The 16,973-nt window shown below is 30.7% G+C and overlaps 1 protein-coding gene across 1 annotated transcript; it reads left to right on the forward strand.

Moving 5' to 3' along the window:
* The first annotated feature begins 7 nt into the window (after positions 1 to 7).
* Positions 8 to 16,579, forward strand: LOC146541034 (uncharacterized). The gene is made up of 3 exons (XM_085191375.1): positions 8 to 166; positions 8,224 to 9,554; positions 12,149 to 16,579. The coding sequence occupies exons 1-3, from the start codon at positions 154 to 156 to the stop codon at positions 12,350 to 12,352; spliced, it is 1,548 nt and encodes a 515-aa protein (XP_085047501.1). The 5' UTR covers positions 8 to 153; the 3' UTR covers positions 12,353 to 16,579.
* The last annotated feature ends 394 nt before the right edge of the window (positions 16,580 to 16,973 follow it).

A 16,973-nucleotide genomic window follows, 5' to 3' on the forward strand; every position in this document is an offset into this window, starting at 1 on the left:
TACCGCTATCACTTCAGTAGGTTTTAAATCTTGTGCGCACGCGCCGATACAAAAGTCTTTAAATTTATATTTATTTATATATGCATTTATATGTATTTATGAATTTCTATAAGTAGTGCCATTGTGATAAACGTGTTGTTTTTGTTAATTTGGATGCTAAATATATGTAAGTGTTGTGGTTTTTTTAATATTTTTTGAGTAGGTAATAATTTGATAAGCATGTAACATTTTAATATCAAGATTATTTTAACTCTTAAGTTCGGTGGAAACTTGGGAACAGAAGTGTCTTAATGAGAACGGAGTATCTTACCACTAGGTTCCTTAGTTCCCTCTGCCTACCCTACTAGATGCAGGGGATAGCGCTAAGCTAAAGAAAAAAATAATTTGGGTTTATATAGGTATGTAACGGACTCTACATTTGTAGTACGAATAAAAAAATATAATAAAAAGAGGTAAATACAAAAAATACACACAATAAAAAACAAATTAATTAGATATTTTCTGTAGCCTCCAAGTACATTTCCAATTTAAAATAATTAACAATATTTAACATATTATTCAACACTATCTTGACACAATTACCTTTTATTACAGAGAATACAATGATTATTTATGTATTGTTGTGATGCACACATACAACACGCTGCTGGACAGCGGTCCTGGACACAACAGAGTAGACACTCCGTCCCTATTAGGACTCTTCCTCTCCCCACTTTTCGCCGAATTTATTAGGCATTGCGTCAATATTTAATTTGAGGAAATAAATATATTAAATATTTCCTCGAATGGGAATCAAACCCACAATCTGTCGCGACTGACCTTAATGAATTATTCTATTTCTAATATACATTTGTATCCATATTGAATACAGATTCGACCTCTGCCTGAAGAAAGAAAAATATAATTAAATGAAGTATTTATCTTTAATTAGCTTTTTTACCTCATTATAGCTAAAGGTTAGAGAGTTTAAAGTTTAACAATTTGCCAAAAAAATAATTTAAAATGTCAAAACTTGCAGCGAAAGCCGCCTACCTTGGATTGTTTGACCTAACGCCGTATTTTATAAGCTTTGCTCACGTTTATATTATTATTAACATTTACATCAATATTTACATTACTATTAATGAATGGTAATACTTATAGTATGCCATAATAATGTCACTTTTCATACTTTGACTCCTATTATCTGTATCAACCGCGAAAACTATAAAATTAAGATAATGAAGCCGTGCTACCGCAGCGGTACAGAGGCTGACTGTAAGCGCGGCTTTTGTGAGTACGATTCCCATTCGGTAGAATGAATTATGTTCACTCCCTCGCTCTGGTTATCGCGGTCACTTATCAAATAATCGCGGGTTCTAGTTTCGCCCTTAACACGCAGACTCGAAAATTAGGCGGAAAATAGGCTATGGATTATTTTAACACTAGGTATTCTGTGCCTACCCCGCTAAATGTTTGAAAATAACATTTAAATATAAAAGCAATTTTATTGGTTAATACAATAATACTATGTAAGCTAATCCTAATTCCAAACATTTTTCTCGTATATGTAGGTATTTTTGGATAGAGTAATATGTTTTACAAATAAACATACTTTTTACAGTTACTTAAAATTTGTAACTCATTTCATATTTATGTTTTTGACAAAATCATTTATTTTCCTTTTATATCAGTAACAGAATACTTAAGAAACATTACCGAGTTATGTATAATCAATTTAATTAACGTGTTCAAGTACGACAAAAATTGCTTATGTTTCATATGTCAAACAAACAATAGAAATATTTAAAATCCATTGAAAATTGAATGTACATAGTTTGTTGTAACATTTTATTCTATTTTAAAATATTCAAGTCATCTTCCAAATAATGTATTGAGCAACATTAGCAAAATCGGATGATGGTTAAAAATTTCGTATGCAATTGTAAAGCGGAAGCGGACTTATGTAAGATTTACGTAACGAATGTCAAATATCATCTAAACGGAAATGCTATTGCTATAAATATACAGAGTGGAATTGTCAGCGCCACTTTAAATGAAACCACAGTTTTAACTACTCTATAAAAGCCTAATATAATTCGGAAAAAAATAATTCCCAAAAATGAAAAAGTTATTTTTTCAAACAAAATAAATAATAAAATTATCGTTTTAAAATAAAACGCAATTTGTAAAGTATAACATAGGCACGCACACACTTACCTGTCAAAGCGGCAACATCGCATACGTATGTGTGCGTCACACGAAATACAGATATGGATAAAAATCGTGAAATGAAAAAAAAATCCTACGTCTAAACTGTTGAGGTATCTTGATTAATTTTTTTAATTCTGGGTTTGAAATATTTTACCCTATACGCAGTTTCAGTAAAAGAAGCGCTGCCTCTTCCACCCTGTATATGGAAAGAAAATATACAGCAATTCGTTTAATGCGACCTACATATAGCACCTTAGGTAGAGCAAACCTAGTGTTAAGACACTCCGTTCCCCGCATCCGTCGTCCGTCGTCGTCCTGACGTCTTGTCTTGTTACCACAGCAAGGAATTGAAAATAATTTAAAATTCACCGAGCGGATATAGAACCTGTAACTTTATCGTTTACAATCACCTGCACCACGACAACCTGTATGTCTTTCTATACTTATTAAAATCGATAAGTTTGACTATAAAAAAGCATAATAAGCTAAAAAAACTTATTACACATAACGTTTATATATAGGTATGTAGCTATAATTAGTGTTTGCATCAGAATAGGCCACAAAATACATTAAGACTTCTACATTCACTATTATAAAAGGACGATCTCGTAAGGTAACACTTGTGACCTTTAAAACGACTTAAAACATCCAACAGTGACTATATGAAAAGGTCATTGTGATGATCCTATAAAATTCATATACAGCTTACCTCTAACTGTTTATTTCCAATTACTTACTTTATTACTTTTATTTTATTACTTAAATTATACCTAGAGTAGGCAGAAGGAACCTGGGAACCTAGAGTTAAGACACTCCGCTTCTTATTTCGACACTTCCGCTCCCTATGCATTCTCGAGGCATTGTGTGTTGGGTGGCGGAACTCAACGCCACGTTTCGCCTAATAATATTAAACATTTCATTCCCCCGAGTAGGAATCAAACCCATAACCCGCACACGTTTGTGCACAGGCGCCACGACAGCCTATTTTCATATGATCATGTAGCTATAAACTTTCGATTACAGAACTTACGTTACCGCGAAAATTGCCTTATTCAATTAATTTTTTGTTCAACATTCAAGCCTCACGGACAATGCAGTCGCAGGCACTATGAGAAACTTTACAAGTCAAGATTGAACTCACATTTAGATTTAATGGTTCCGTACTCAAATAAGCATATTTTTTTGGCTATTAAGCAAAAATATTTAAATTTAAATGAAAATAATTAATAGTTTTAATTTCAACTGAATTGGTACAGTTGAAACAATCTAGTAATGAATATATAGCAGGCGAGGGGAACCTAGTGCTAAGACACTCCATTCCTCACTTTCCGCAACATTGCATGTTGAGAAGCGTAATGTAATGTTGCATTTTGTTTTGTTATCGAATATAAAAATGATTTATTTCCTCGACTGGGAAACGACCGAACCTAGGACCGTTCTTTTTAAAGTCCCATGTGTTTATGTGTTGAAGTGTCAATGAATTTATACAATTCTGTATTTTTTTTTATCCCATTCAGAATTTTTTATTCGAATCATTAATTTCCGATTAAGTTTTATATATACATTTATGTATAGTAAGTACCTTGAAAGAAACCAGTATTTTATTACATTTATTCATATAATTAAATAAGTACTTGATAACGGAAGTTATCAAGGAACCCAAATTGACCATCACGGAACCCAATCAAAAGCGTGACCGCTACACGGACACAATGGTCTGACACGACTTTTGTTTACTTGATTGGGGAAACCTTATTCACACGTACTTACAATGTTTATGTATGTATGTAAGTGTATGAGAAAATTACTTATAAAATTACATAAATCCCATGTAAATTGGCACATTCATTTTGGTTCTTTTGTAATTTTTACTTTTATGATAGTAGTGGCGCAGTAATAATTCGATTTCCACTCGGAGGAATACATTATCGTTATAATATAAAACAAGGAACACTTTTCCCTGTTTTGTTATTCAAAAGAAAGAAAGATTTTGTTGTTCAAAAGAACATATAGTTGCACCACCCAACATAAAGTTTCATGAAATCGGGTGGAATGGAATACGGAGTGTTTTACAGCTATTTACATGTTTCCAAAAAAAAGATTTTCACAAATAAGTAGACCGCTTATAAAATTTATTATCGTCCACTATGCAAGGCAAAAATTTAGCTTAAGACCAAACATCAACCTGACTATCGACATGACCTCCATCAAAATCACTAAGTACCAATTAATATTACAGTGTTACAAAAATATGCTAAGTGGTTCAAAAAATATAGATTTTCTGCGATTTTAAATTTTATTAAATTTATGCTTATTGTATAAACCTAATATGTTTATTTGGTTAATTACACTCATCAAAATTAAAAAAAAGTTTAATTAAATTTTGAAACAGTTTCATCCTAAGGAACCTATCTTGATATTTCGATATTAATTCTTATTTTTGTCCACGCACCTCTTCAATTTCAATTCAATCTTCTATTTCTTTTTCAATATCTATCTACTAGTGTCCGTACCGTTTTTCGTTGGGTGTCTCCTTCAATTAAGTCAACTTTAAAGAAAATTTCAAATATGAAAATTGAAATCATAAATATATTTTTTGGAAACTATGCCCCGTTAACATTTTAATAAAAATCAACGTCTAGTTATTATTCTACGGAACCCAAAAGCGCAATGTCGTGACTTAATAAACTAGTCTGATAAATTTTGTTCTCGTACGTTTTTTCGTTGATCTTGATGTCGTATTATGCCTTTGTTATGATTGATTGAGGTTCAACGCTCCTTTAATATACTAAGTACTAACGCCTTCAACCGGTAGTAACTTTATGTTCATTAGAGGATTCAAAAGTTCATGCAAAACTCTGTTTGAATTAAATCTTTCTAATAACAGAATTTAAATCTGTTATTAGAAAGATTTATTAGACAAAATTTCAGTTCTTAGACTATTAATATAAATGTGCTATGAATTTTCGTCCCCTTTTTACTTTATTATGATAAAACAGTCTTTGAAACACCAATATGTATTTTTTTTGTAATAGAGACATTTATGACAATGCCCCTTTAATCTAAATGCCATTCAAATGTGCATTTGGATATTGTCCGATTGGTCACGATGGTTGTAGGTTCGATTCTCTTTACTTCGTTACTCGGACCTAATGAAATGTATCTACAAAAGAATTTACATATATGCCTCGTAGTACATATAAATCCTGCAGTATCTACAAATATGTACCGAATTGAAATTGAACTAACTACCACCTACACATAAATTAAATATCATCTATTTAAATATTGCATTCATATTCTATGACTTGTAACGGGCGTGGCCGGAATAGTTCTGACATTGACTCCAATGTAAACTATTTACTATTTAGCCTAGATCTCGTGTTTATAATTAGCGATATCGATACGATTACGATATGACTTCGTAAAAATTTATTATGTAATTTACATTAATATGGCTATGTTTTTGATAGAAATTAATAATGAGATTAAATTAATAGTTTAGTTTTCCACTTTAAATGGTTTATCTAATTTTTATAAAATACTACATTTGGAAATTAAATCGCCGAATTCTGGAGGCATTGCGTGTTGAGTAGCAGAACTTAATACTGCACTTTTGCCCCCTCACCGGAGCGAGGAAAATGAAGATATTAAATATTGCGTTCCCCAAGCGGGAATCGAACCCACAACCGTCACGTTTAAACCCACACGCTTGGGCCCCTGCGCCACAACGCAATCGACGCCAATTAATACTTATAATTAGAACAAACATTATCGAAAGTGGTTTGAGTAAAAAGTGCAGGAATTCTTAGTAAAAAAGTTCTTTGGCCGGTTTTGCATCCGGAAATCGCTTAATTCAATGTCTATATCTAAAAGACGAACGGACATGCAAACTTGTAGTGAAAGTAAGAAAGAGTCAACGTACGGACAAATGTTTGATGATTTTAATTATATAATATTTTTTATTAATAGTTTCACGCTAATTTCATTTTGTTCCCCACACACCATCTAATTTATGAGATATTATACGTGTTAAGTGGGAGAACTCAACGCCGCGTTTTGTCTTGTTACCGAGAAAATGAAAGTATTTTTTTCCGCCGAGTGAGATCGCACTCAAAACCGTCGCATTTACAACACTGATTGTATCCGCTGTGCCACAACGGCTTCACTATTATATAACTGTTTTGAGTTAAACCTACAAATTACTTTGTAATAATGTACTTACTTTGTACATATATATGTGTATACATAATAAATTTGTTAATGAAGGTGCTAGGAACTTTTCGCTTTCTAGTTAAATGTGAAGTAACAAACAGGCTTATCTTATTATACTCATACACAGGTACATACTAACGTTAGAGACGCGGCTTCGTCCGGTAAACTAAACTTAAATTTAAACGTAAACTTTTTCTAATATTATAGCTCTCTCAAATCTTTTTTTGCATTAATTATTATATGTGTTTTCAATTTAGGGGCCGTGTGGTCCGTCGCAGTAGTCTTCTAATCGTCCTTCCTTCGCAATAGTCTTATGCCCATTCCAGAAATTTTACGAACATAAAATTAGTAATGGAAAATTAAACAAACCTTTACACGAACATGTTTCTTCGAAGCTAAAGCCCAAGCTAGAAAATATATCTAGATACGAACTTAGACATACGTAATAAATACTTTAAAAATAATAATAACAGAATTCAAAACCACGACCTGCACCAAATTAATACATGACCAGCATTTACGTACTATAATTAGAATTACACGTATAATTTACATAATGTACCCACAATTAATCATGTAACTCGTTGAGAGAAAGTATTTTTAACTCCCAAACTTTATGGTTAGTTCGACCTCCTTTTATATTTATGTTTAAGTTTAAGTGGATTACGTGAAATAATCTGCTCTTTATGCTTGAGAGGTCAACACTGTATATATTTAGAAAACGTGTAAAAATTTTACCTTAGCGGAACTCGAACCCGCTTCTTGGAATATTAAAATATTTATTAATTAGTATTCTCTTTTGTCCAAGCATCATTTTTAGGAATAAAAAATGCAGAGATTTTTAAGCTCTACGCTGTACCTTTTTTGTATTTAGCATGATAGGTAGAGAGATATTAGTTTTCAAACTCTACTTTCCGTCCAATTTTCGAGGCACATGCCAAGTTATGTGCTAAGTAGACATAGGTCTTGTTACCAAAGCGAGGAAATGAGGATATTAGATAATTTATTTCCTCGAATGGGAATCGAACTTACAGCAGTCGGGTTTGCACTCACACGCTGTGCCACGACAGCCTCTTATTATAAGCCATATTCTTGTCATTTTAAGAATTTGTAAATTTAAAGCAATAACATACAAGTAAAGTTAATTCAATAAGAATAGCCGCAAGAACGAATACAATGGCATAAGCCCCCAAGGCGTTACTCATGTGTTATTTCACACAATTATGCGTGAATTATAATTAGTAATAATTAGGTATATACGTAACGATTATACAACTTTGTTTTTGGGGCAAGCTGGCATCATTTATTTTACTCGCGTCTCTATCATTTGTTTTTATTGTCTATGTTAGATGTGACTTTTAGACTAAATGTTTATGATAATTATTATAATTAGAAGTTGTGGTCGGTTGAGGAATTAGTTATTTTCATTTCCTCCCTCTGGGAGCAAAACACAGCGCGGTGTTGAGTTCCGCCTTTCAACAACAATATCTCGAAAATTCGGACGGTGTGTGGGGAGACTTGAGTGTGTTAACACTAAGATACCTTTGCCCACTCTCTTATATGCGTGATACAATGTGAAACTAAAAAAGATTAAAAGTCAGAAAATCTTTTCTTAAATTAGTATTTAATTTACTTTTTGTCTTCTTTTTCGGTTCACTTCCATCTCCAATTAAAATGTTTCAAATAATTGTAATACATATTATAAAAAAATATTTGGCTTTGAGCATTTATTTATTTAATATAGTTATTAACACATAACTTTTAACAGTATATTATTATTAAAAAAAACTAAACAACATTTTCTTTTACTTACAGGCACAATGCATCTAAACAACTACATACAATCATCTATTATCTTTCTAATAACGCTTCAATTAACATCATCGAATGAAACTAACGCACCTGTATATGAAGTGATCAATGAACAAGCGAGGACAGATGACAAAATACGAGTATCCAGTAGTCCAGGAACATTACCATATGGGAATCCCCTCGCTGGTAATTCCAAGCAAAACGCCAGACTCCACGCGAGTAACCAACAAGCTATGTTTAATGCAGAAAGAGTAAGGCAACATAAAGCGCAACTACAAAGATGGAACCAAGGCCCGCAAATCATCGATAGTTATATGAAAACTTATCACGAATTACAAGAAAATCATCAGTTAGAAGTCGAACAACAACAAGCTACGTTAAAAGATGTTCCTGTAAGTTCTTCCCCAAGGCCAAGTAGAACTAAGCAAAGAGGACAAATTAAGCAAAGAGGTCAGAGTAATACTGACAGTCAAACTGAAAGACAACCATCAAAGAGAGTGACAAACCAAAGAAAACAATTACCACGGCGAGGTTCCCAAAGAATCGACCCAGTGCAAGCTTCAAAAGGTGACGTTTTAAAAGATACAAGAAATAGAAGTCATAGGTCTTACGGTTCAGCTGATTATAATCAACAATTAGAACCTAAAAGATATCAAACAGTGTACGTTTCGCCAGTACCCTCTTACCACGACCATGGTATTGATGTTAAACCTAACTCAAATATTGGGTCTATCTTGGTAAAAGATCCGAGTAAATTATATACAAACATTTTATCAAGCGATGCCAAAATTGCATACCCAAAACATTTAGATCAAAAATTTACATCTGTCCAAGAAATTGAGGCACTAAACTCGTTGTTAGCTAAAAATCCAGAGCAACAGTTAACAGAATTTACTGCTTTGATAAAGTCTGACAAAAATGAAGAAATCAATAAGAATCTGCCATCAGATTTTTATATTTACTTAAAAAATCCAACACAAACTCAAAATGTTCCTAGCACTAAATCTACCTACACCGATGCATTCATACCTGTTATTAAAGACCACACTCCCATAACCGAAGAAATCGATGATATAGATGACCCCAGCCAACAACCACTAAAAAATGTCCCAGAACCGACAGTATCACCAAAAATAGAGACGGCAACATCGAAAAGTAATAATTACTATAGATTAGAAGTTGCAAGTCAGACAATAACCAATGATAAGCCATATTTACACTATGGTTACCAAGAAGGGGATAAAAGTGAGAGATATCTTCATCACAATGCCCAAACAACAGGCCTACAGCATTTGCTAGAAGATGGTACAGAAACTTCGGCGTATGAAGACAATGTAAGTATTAAAGTTCGTAACAAGCGATCTAAATTAGAAACTGAACCTTTTCTTTTGCCAGAAAAAAAGTTGAACAACTCTGACACTCCCACATCCGAGGCCCTTGTACGGGTAAATCCGTTCCATAAAAACCCGATAGCTTAGACGTTTATTTGCCTAGCTTTCCAATAGGTGAAGCATCATATGATGATTATGATTATGACTATAAAAAATCTAATCACAAATTACAATCGTTTTACGATGATGATTATTATGATGATTTTTCATCACCTGAATATGACTTTGAAGCAAAATCTCAAAATTTTGGCCCATCTGGTTACCAAGTTGAATCTAAAGGTAGTTTTTCGAACAAATTACGTCATTTTCGTCGCGTACCCTTGTCTAGTATATATGGAACTCCCCCATCCACTTCTTATGGCGTACCCTTTTACGGTTCTCCATCCTTATTCAGCAGTCCCCAAAGTTACTTTCCCCAAAAAATTGAATCGACAGTCAGTTCTCTACGTTTTGAGAATCTTGAACCTGTGTACATGTTAACTCAATCTCAACTAAAAGACTTAGTGGGGCATAATAATTTAAATATTGAGCATTTAGATGTATATCAGTTAACTAAAAGTAATAATAGACCCAAAAAATTGCATTATCCTAGAAATTACAGAAAAAGATACCCTTTTAAACATGTTAGAAACAATTTGTTTAAACTTCATAAGTTTAATGCCTAATATTTATTTATTTATTTAATTTGTAAATTATTTATTTCTTTGTATTATTTATGTTAATTTTAAACTAATAAAAGTGTTAAGTACTATGTAATTATTGTATTTTTTATTTATTAGGATATACTGAGAGCGCGATGGTTGTGGATTCGATCATCACGCGGAGAACTTTATTTCAGCAACTGTATTTTTTTATATACAATAATATTGTAATGTTCTTTAAACATTTTCCATCTGATTTCCCAAAATGAACTTCCGCTACTCAGCCATGTCTCCTTACCTAAAATTTTAAAGAAATATAAATTATTTAAAAAATATACAGTTATATAAATATATGTATATTAATATAGTATCATATAAAATACACTATTTTTAACAAAAATAATAAATTATTAAAAACCAAAGTTTTCATGGTACCATATAGGGCAATATGTTTTATCGTATGATATACTTGTGAAACTAGAATGTTGACAGTCATTTCGTTCTACACTTTCAAAAGCAATTAATATTTCTTATAACTATAACAAAGTGTGACCAGCCTTAATTTCACAGTTTACTCAAAGGTGTAGGTACTTTCCAAAATTTACTACCCAACTATTGATAAATAAATGCGGCCAAGTGCGAGTCGGACTCGCACACGTGTATAATTAAACTGAAAACGGTAAAACTTTCCTGATAGCACAGGAGCCTTCTTAATAACTTTTTTATCTGTTTTTTAATATTTGTTGTTATAGCAGCAACAGATGTAAATCATCTGTGGAAAATTTCAATGTCCAACTAATACGGCTAATGGGCTATCCCATATATATATCCCATAACCCAGGCCTGGTGACACACGTTCCCTTTGTATAACTCTCAAAATAGTCATTTGCTGATAGGGATTAAGAAAAAATATTTTTTTTCGCACAATTAATTTATAATTAAAAAATAAAAATACATAAATAACCACATTTTTATTATATTTATTGAAATAAATAAAAATATTATAAAAACAAGATAAAGAATGGAACAATATGTTACGAATCATACTTAGATATAGATTATTATGCATCGTTAATATTATATTATAAAGTTGTTATACATATAGGAAATATGTTTAGTAATTTATAGCCGATATATAAGAAATACGTAATATTCCGTAGATATTAGCGACCTGCCCGCGACTTCGCCCGCTTGAACTATACGATTACTTACAATATTATGTAAATAAAGTCGGTGAAAATTGTTTGACATGTAGGTAAACGTGTTAGGGGGTACCTACGAGGCTCCCTCTGATCACCAGGCTATAAAAAATATACTCTTTGAACTTTCCGTCTGGAATATACATACGTACCTAAAAACAACAAAATCGATTCTTCTTTATTAAAGTAAATTGAAGATCGTGAGCGGAATAACTTTCTAAAGCATCTGATAGAATCTAGAATTGCAGAAAGTCGGTCCGAGATAAGTTACCTAATGGTATTATCTAACTAGTATCATCATGATTACAAATTTATTTCATACAAAAGAGATAATTTAGTCCGTTTGTGACTTCAAGGGTTAAGTCTTCAACCTTCGTTTTTCATTTATACTTATGAATAAAAAAATAATAAAACTTAGAGCTATTAATTTAGAGAGAAAAATAAAATAAATAGAAGCAGACGAGGCGCAGAGGCACAAGCGTACACTGTAAACGAGCGCTGTGAACGGTTGTGGGTTCGATTCCCATTCGAAGGAATTAAATATTTAATATTATCATGGTCTCTCTCTGGTAACGAGGCTAAATCGCGTATCGGTATTCCGCCATTCAACACGCCACGTCTCCAAATTCGGAGAAGAGTGGAAAGCGGTGTGTCTTACAACTAAACAATACTTACTCAATTTTTTTTTATGTTTTAGCTACACTACGCAGCCAACTACGAATTCGGTTATAGAGTTCACGATACAGAAAGTGGTAATTACTACGGACACCGTGAAGCAAAGTCTGGGGATAGGACTAAAGGACAGTACCATGTTTTACTACCGGACGGGAGGATGCAACAGGTTAAATACTCCGCCGGTCCTTCCGGTTATCATGCTGATATAAGCTATGAATTACAGTGAAAATTATGTTTTTTATTATTTGTATAACATGTTTGGTATTTAATTTTTAGTTTAATTCAGAGGTAGTTTTTTTTAAAAGAAGTATAGGTAATATTATATGCAATCTTACATGTGGATATGAGTTCCGAGTTAAACTTTTTTCTTAAAATTAAACTCCTTAGCGATACATAAATACATGATTTAATACTTCAAAATAGTAACGTTAGATTTGTTTTACTTAAGCTATAAATGCAATTTGTTTAAGTATATGTCGCTCTCTATTTACACGAGTGAAAAGAAAAATTAATACGTATACCTAGTTTAAGTTATTTTATAATATAAACATATACAATACAAATAGTGCAAATTAGGTAAGTACAAATAAAACACAAGAAAATAGACTATTTATTTTAAAAAATAATATATACATTTTATTCTTAAGTTTAAACAGTTGTACATAAACGTAAGTAGATTACCTGTTTGTGTGTAAATATTATAGGTAAGTATTATATTTATCCGTTTCTACGCGTATCCCGCATTTTATAGTTAAGTAAAGATAAAATGGCTTCACGCTGTATCACGCATATATTTGATTGGATAGAGGAAACTGAATGTAAAGACAAAGTAGGAGTGCCATTTTGTCCGGTTACCACAAAGAAGAAATGAAAATAATTAATTCAACCAATGGAAAACGAATTCACAATTCATATTCAGATGATGTGCCGCTGAGCAAAACGGCCTCAGAGAAGTAAAGATTATTTATAGTATAGCACTGTATTTCCCATTTGGGATCCAAACTGCACTTAATTTTATTAAGCCATATTAAGAAAATGCTTATATTTTAAATAAATATTCTTGAGGAAAACGTTTTACCTACCTAAGACAAAATCGATCTTTTACACTAGTTCCCTTAATCTAATTTTCTAAATTACGAATTATACATTAAAATACCAACACTTTAGGAAAACTGGTACATTACTTCACTTAATTCAACAAGAAAATTTATATAAAATTAATAAAAACTTTAATTTATAATCAAATATGTCAGTGTAACCGCTAGACGTTTAAACGGTGAAATGGCGTGTCATAACATATGTAACAATATATATATTACACCCGCCAAAAGAAACTAGAAAGCTAATTTACCAAGTCGACAATTTTCGCAAACATGCATAATGTTATGTAAATATAACACCTTTTCGTGATGTCGCAGTGGTACGTACAACGACTAACTGTAACCGCTATGGGCTCGATTCCCTCTTGGGAAATTATTGTATTTAAAATAGGTACCTATTATTGGACCGAGAAAGGAAGGAAGAACCTAAAAAATATATAGTTTGTAAAAAAAACTAAAAACCAAACTTTTCAAGTACTACAGAACGTGAATTTAAACCACTTGTAATCTATCCTCTCAACCTAATGAAAGCGTGTTAAAACTGGAGATTGAAGTCTTCTTTTTTTTCTTTTCACTCGTCTCTTATCCCGCAAAATGCAGAATATGCGTGAGTATAAAAAGTAACGCTGTCTTTAAATCTAAAGTCTAACTATAAATGGTAATGTAATGTATAGGTACTGTATAAAGGTTTGTTATTGAGAGGCTGTCGTAATTTAATAAGTAAGTACTTCAAAAATAATGTCACTCATAAGCAATAGACTTAATTACTAATACTATAATAATAAAATATTATAAGAAAATTTTGATTCAATTTTTTGTCTGTAAAAAATATAAAGTTCATTAAAAAGCAAATAAACTTTTGTTATGTATGTTATTAATACATTACGTAAAACCATGTATAATATTTTTTTTTAAATCATTTTAGATAGTTGCAAAACTTAATTTATACATACTGTATATTTTAAATAATTAACATAATATAATTCATGAAAAGGTGCTATTTACATTTATATTACTGTCATAAATATATTGATGTATAATTTGTTAATTTAATATATGAAATTGCATACGTTTTAAATATCAAGACTAAAAATTATTGTATCTTTGCCAATTCTCTATGGTAGCATCGATGAAAAATTTAAATTTAATTTAAATTATTTTTTGTATATTCTAGAAAGAATTTTTGTAAATGAATATATATTTTTTTAATATTCATAAAAATATAAGGCAATAGCACATAATAAAACTATTGATATTTATCGTAACTAAAAAAAGTAATGTTTTTAAACATTACATATTTATTTAGGTTTATGTATGTTCATATGTACTAACTACTAAGGTATAACTTACATGTAATTTAAAAGATTGTGCAATAAATTTTGGCTGTATAAATGAAATTCTTATCCAAATTTGGGTCACGTGCAATATAAAAATATTATAAAAAAACTATATACGATGTATTTACTAATATAATAATTATTCATTGTATTTATTTATTTTTTGGTAATATTACATTAATGCCTCTGAAGTATAAAATGGTGCTAAAAACGATTGTTATTTAACAAATTCTAATAAGTATAAATAATAAAAAATTGAATAAAAACAATAAGAAATTAAGATGTTTTTTTTTTCTTTTTTTTATTTGACACTAATGGCTGACTGGTGACCTTTTACAATGAACACGATAGAGATAAGTATTTGATGAGACAGTGTCTCATCAAATATAAAAAAAACATGTTTTTATAACGAGATATTTATCCTTCTTAAATGTGTATACAAAATATTAAATTTGTGCTGTTAACTGCTAAATGTCGTTCCTGGTTTTGCTTTCCAAATAAAAGTAATTATTTAAAGGACCAAGGAAAAAGAGTTGACGAGGTGCAGTGCCACAAGCGTTACACAGTGGCACAAGCGTGCAATTGTACACGCAACAATTTTGGATTCGATTCCGATTTGGGGATTGAAATATTTAATGAGCCAAAGCGCAAAACCTCAAAAAATCGGCGGAAAGTTTGGAACGAAAGTGTCTTAATGGGTAAGGGAGTGCCTTATCACTCTGCCTATCATGCTATGTGCGGGATAGCATGAAGCTAAAAAATATTTGAAGGGCTCTGAAGCTGTGCCAATCAATTAGATTTACACTTCTTAAAAACCAAGCCAACGTTTATAAACGCCAAATGAGAACTTCTCTAATGGCAAGTATGTGAGAGTGACAGTGGATAAGGCGAAAGGTATGCAAAAACCGCGTAACCTTTGGTACTTCGTCTTAATGCAAAACGCACACTACGTTTAACATTGGATTTCCAGGAAAAATTATGAAGCTAAAAAAGTGAAATAAGTAAATACATATATACAATTTAAATCATTTAATCAATGCCTTGTTATTTATTTATTACAGGAAAGATAGTTTTTTATATTTAAATTATAGAATAATTTTGAGAAGGGCAGTGAAATCCTGAATTCTACGTAACAAATTAATTTATAAATGTCCCTATATATTTAATTAAAATAAATTACTACGTGAATAGAAACGTACGTTCGTAAAATTATAATTATTTTTTATAACTACTAAATATATAATAATATATAAATCGCAAAATAATATAAAGTAGGCGGATTTTTAATACTAAGTTAAAATAAAAAAAAATGATTAGACACAGTTTTTTTCTGTTATCTACAAAATACCTTATTTGTTTAAGTTGTATTTTAATATGCCTCTATTAAAATATAATTTAAATTTACAAGATAAAATAGATAAGTATATTTACCTACAAATAATGTATACTTTGAAATAAACTTTAGAACTAACGCTACTCAGCAAAACTTAAATGAACATCTTTTTTTAAATATAATATATTTTAATATAAAATATTAACTAAATATAAATATTAACAAAAGAATTGAATGAATTTTCAAATAATGAATGCCATTACAAATTAAAAAATACCTACCTATCTACCATAAATTTAATCAATTCTTTCATTAATTACCTTTAGTATTTACATACCATATAATAAATACTTTGCAGTATATACCCAAACAATGCTCATTTTGGTAGCTTCAATTTTTCATTTACTTGTGTAAATGTATAAAATTATATAAAGAGTAAATGTCAAATCTATACATATAAAAGTTGTAACATTACTGTCTACATAGGAGATATTTGCAAAAAAATTGAGGGCGTTTATAACAGAACCCAAAACAATGGGTCATTTTTTTAATTTCTGTCTGTTCGTCGGTTCGTCTGTGCGTTTCAACGGTTTAGCCGATTTAAATGCAATTTTATTTTTTGTATTTTGGCAAACTTCATTTAATATTTAGTGTTTGTTTTATTTAAATATGTAGGTAAAGAAGTTATATCAATATCAAATATTTTGTTCGATAAAATTGCTACCAAATAATTGGCAGAAAGTATGGATATCCCCTAAAAAAGATAATGCTATTAGAACACTAAAGTAGTTCAAATTAATAAACAAATAATTGTTCAAGTGGGCGAAGACGCGTAGGTGGCTAGTTTACAATAAAAAATATTTTTTTTCTACTCATGTATATTCTAAGTTAAAACCGAACTAAGTATTTAAAACAAATAATTTTTAAAAACGTCGTATTACAGTATTTTTTAGAATAATGTTACTAACACTGTAAGTATTATTCTAAATGTAGATGAAATAAATTTTTATACACGTAATTAATAATATTATTATCTAAACATTTGTTAGATATACTAAAAATCCACATTTGTTATTA

Source organism: Heliconius melpomene, chromosome 1 (assembly GCF_056956725.1).
Source record: "Heliconius melpomene rosina isolate 202511_hmr_F chromosome 1, ASM5695672v1, whole genome shotgun sequence".
Classification (NCBI taxonomy): Eukaryota; Metazoa; Arthropoda; class Insecta; order Lepidoptera; family Nymphalidae; genus Heliconius; species Heliconius melpomene.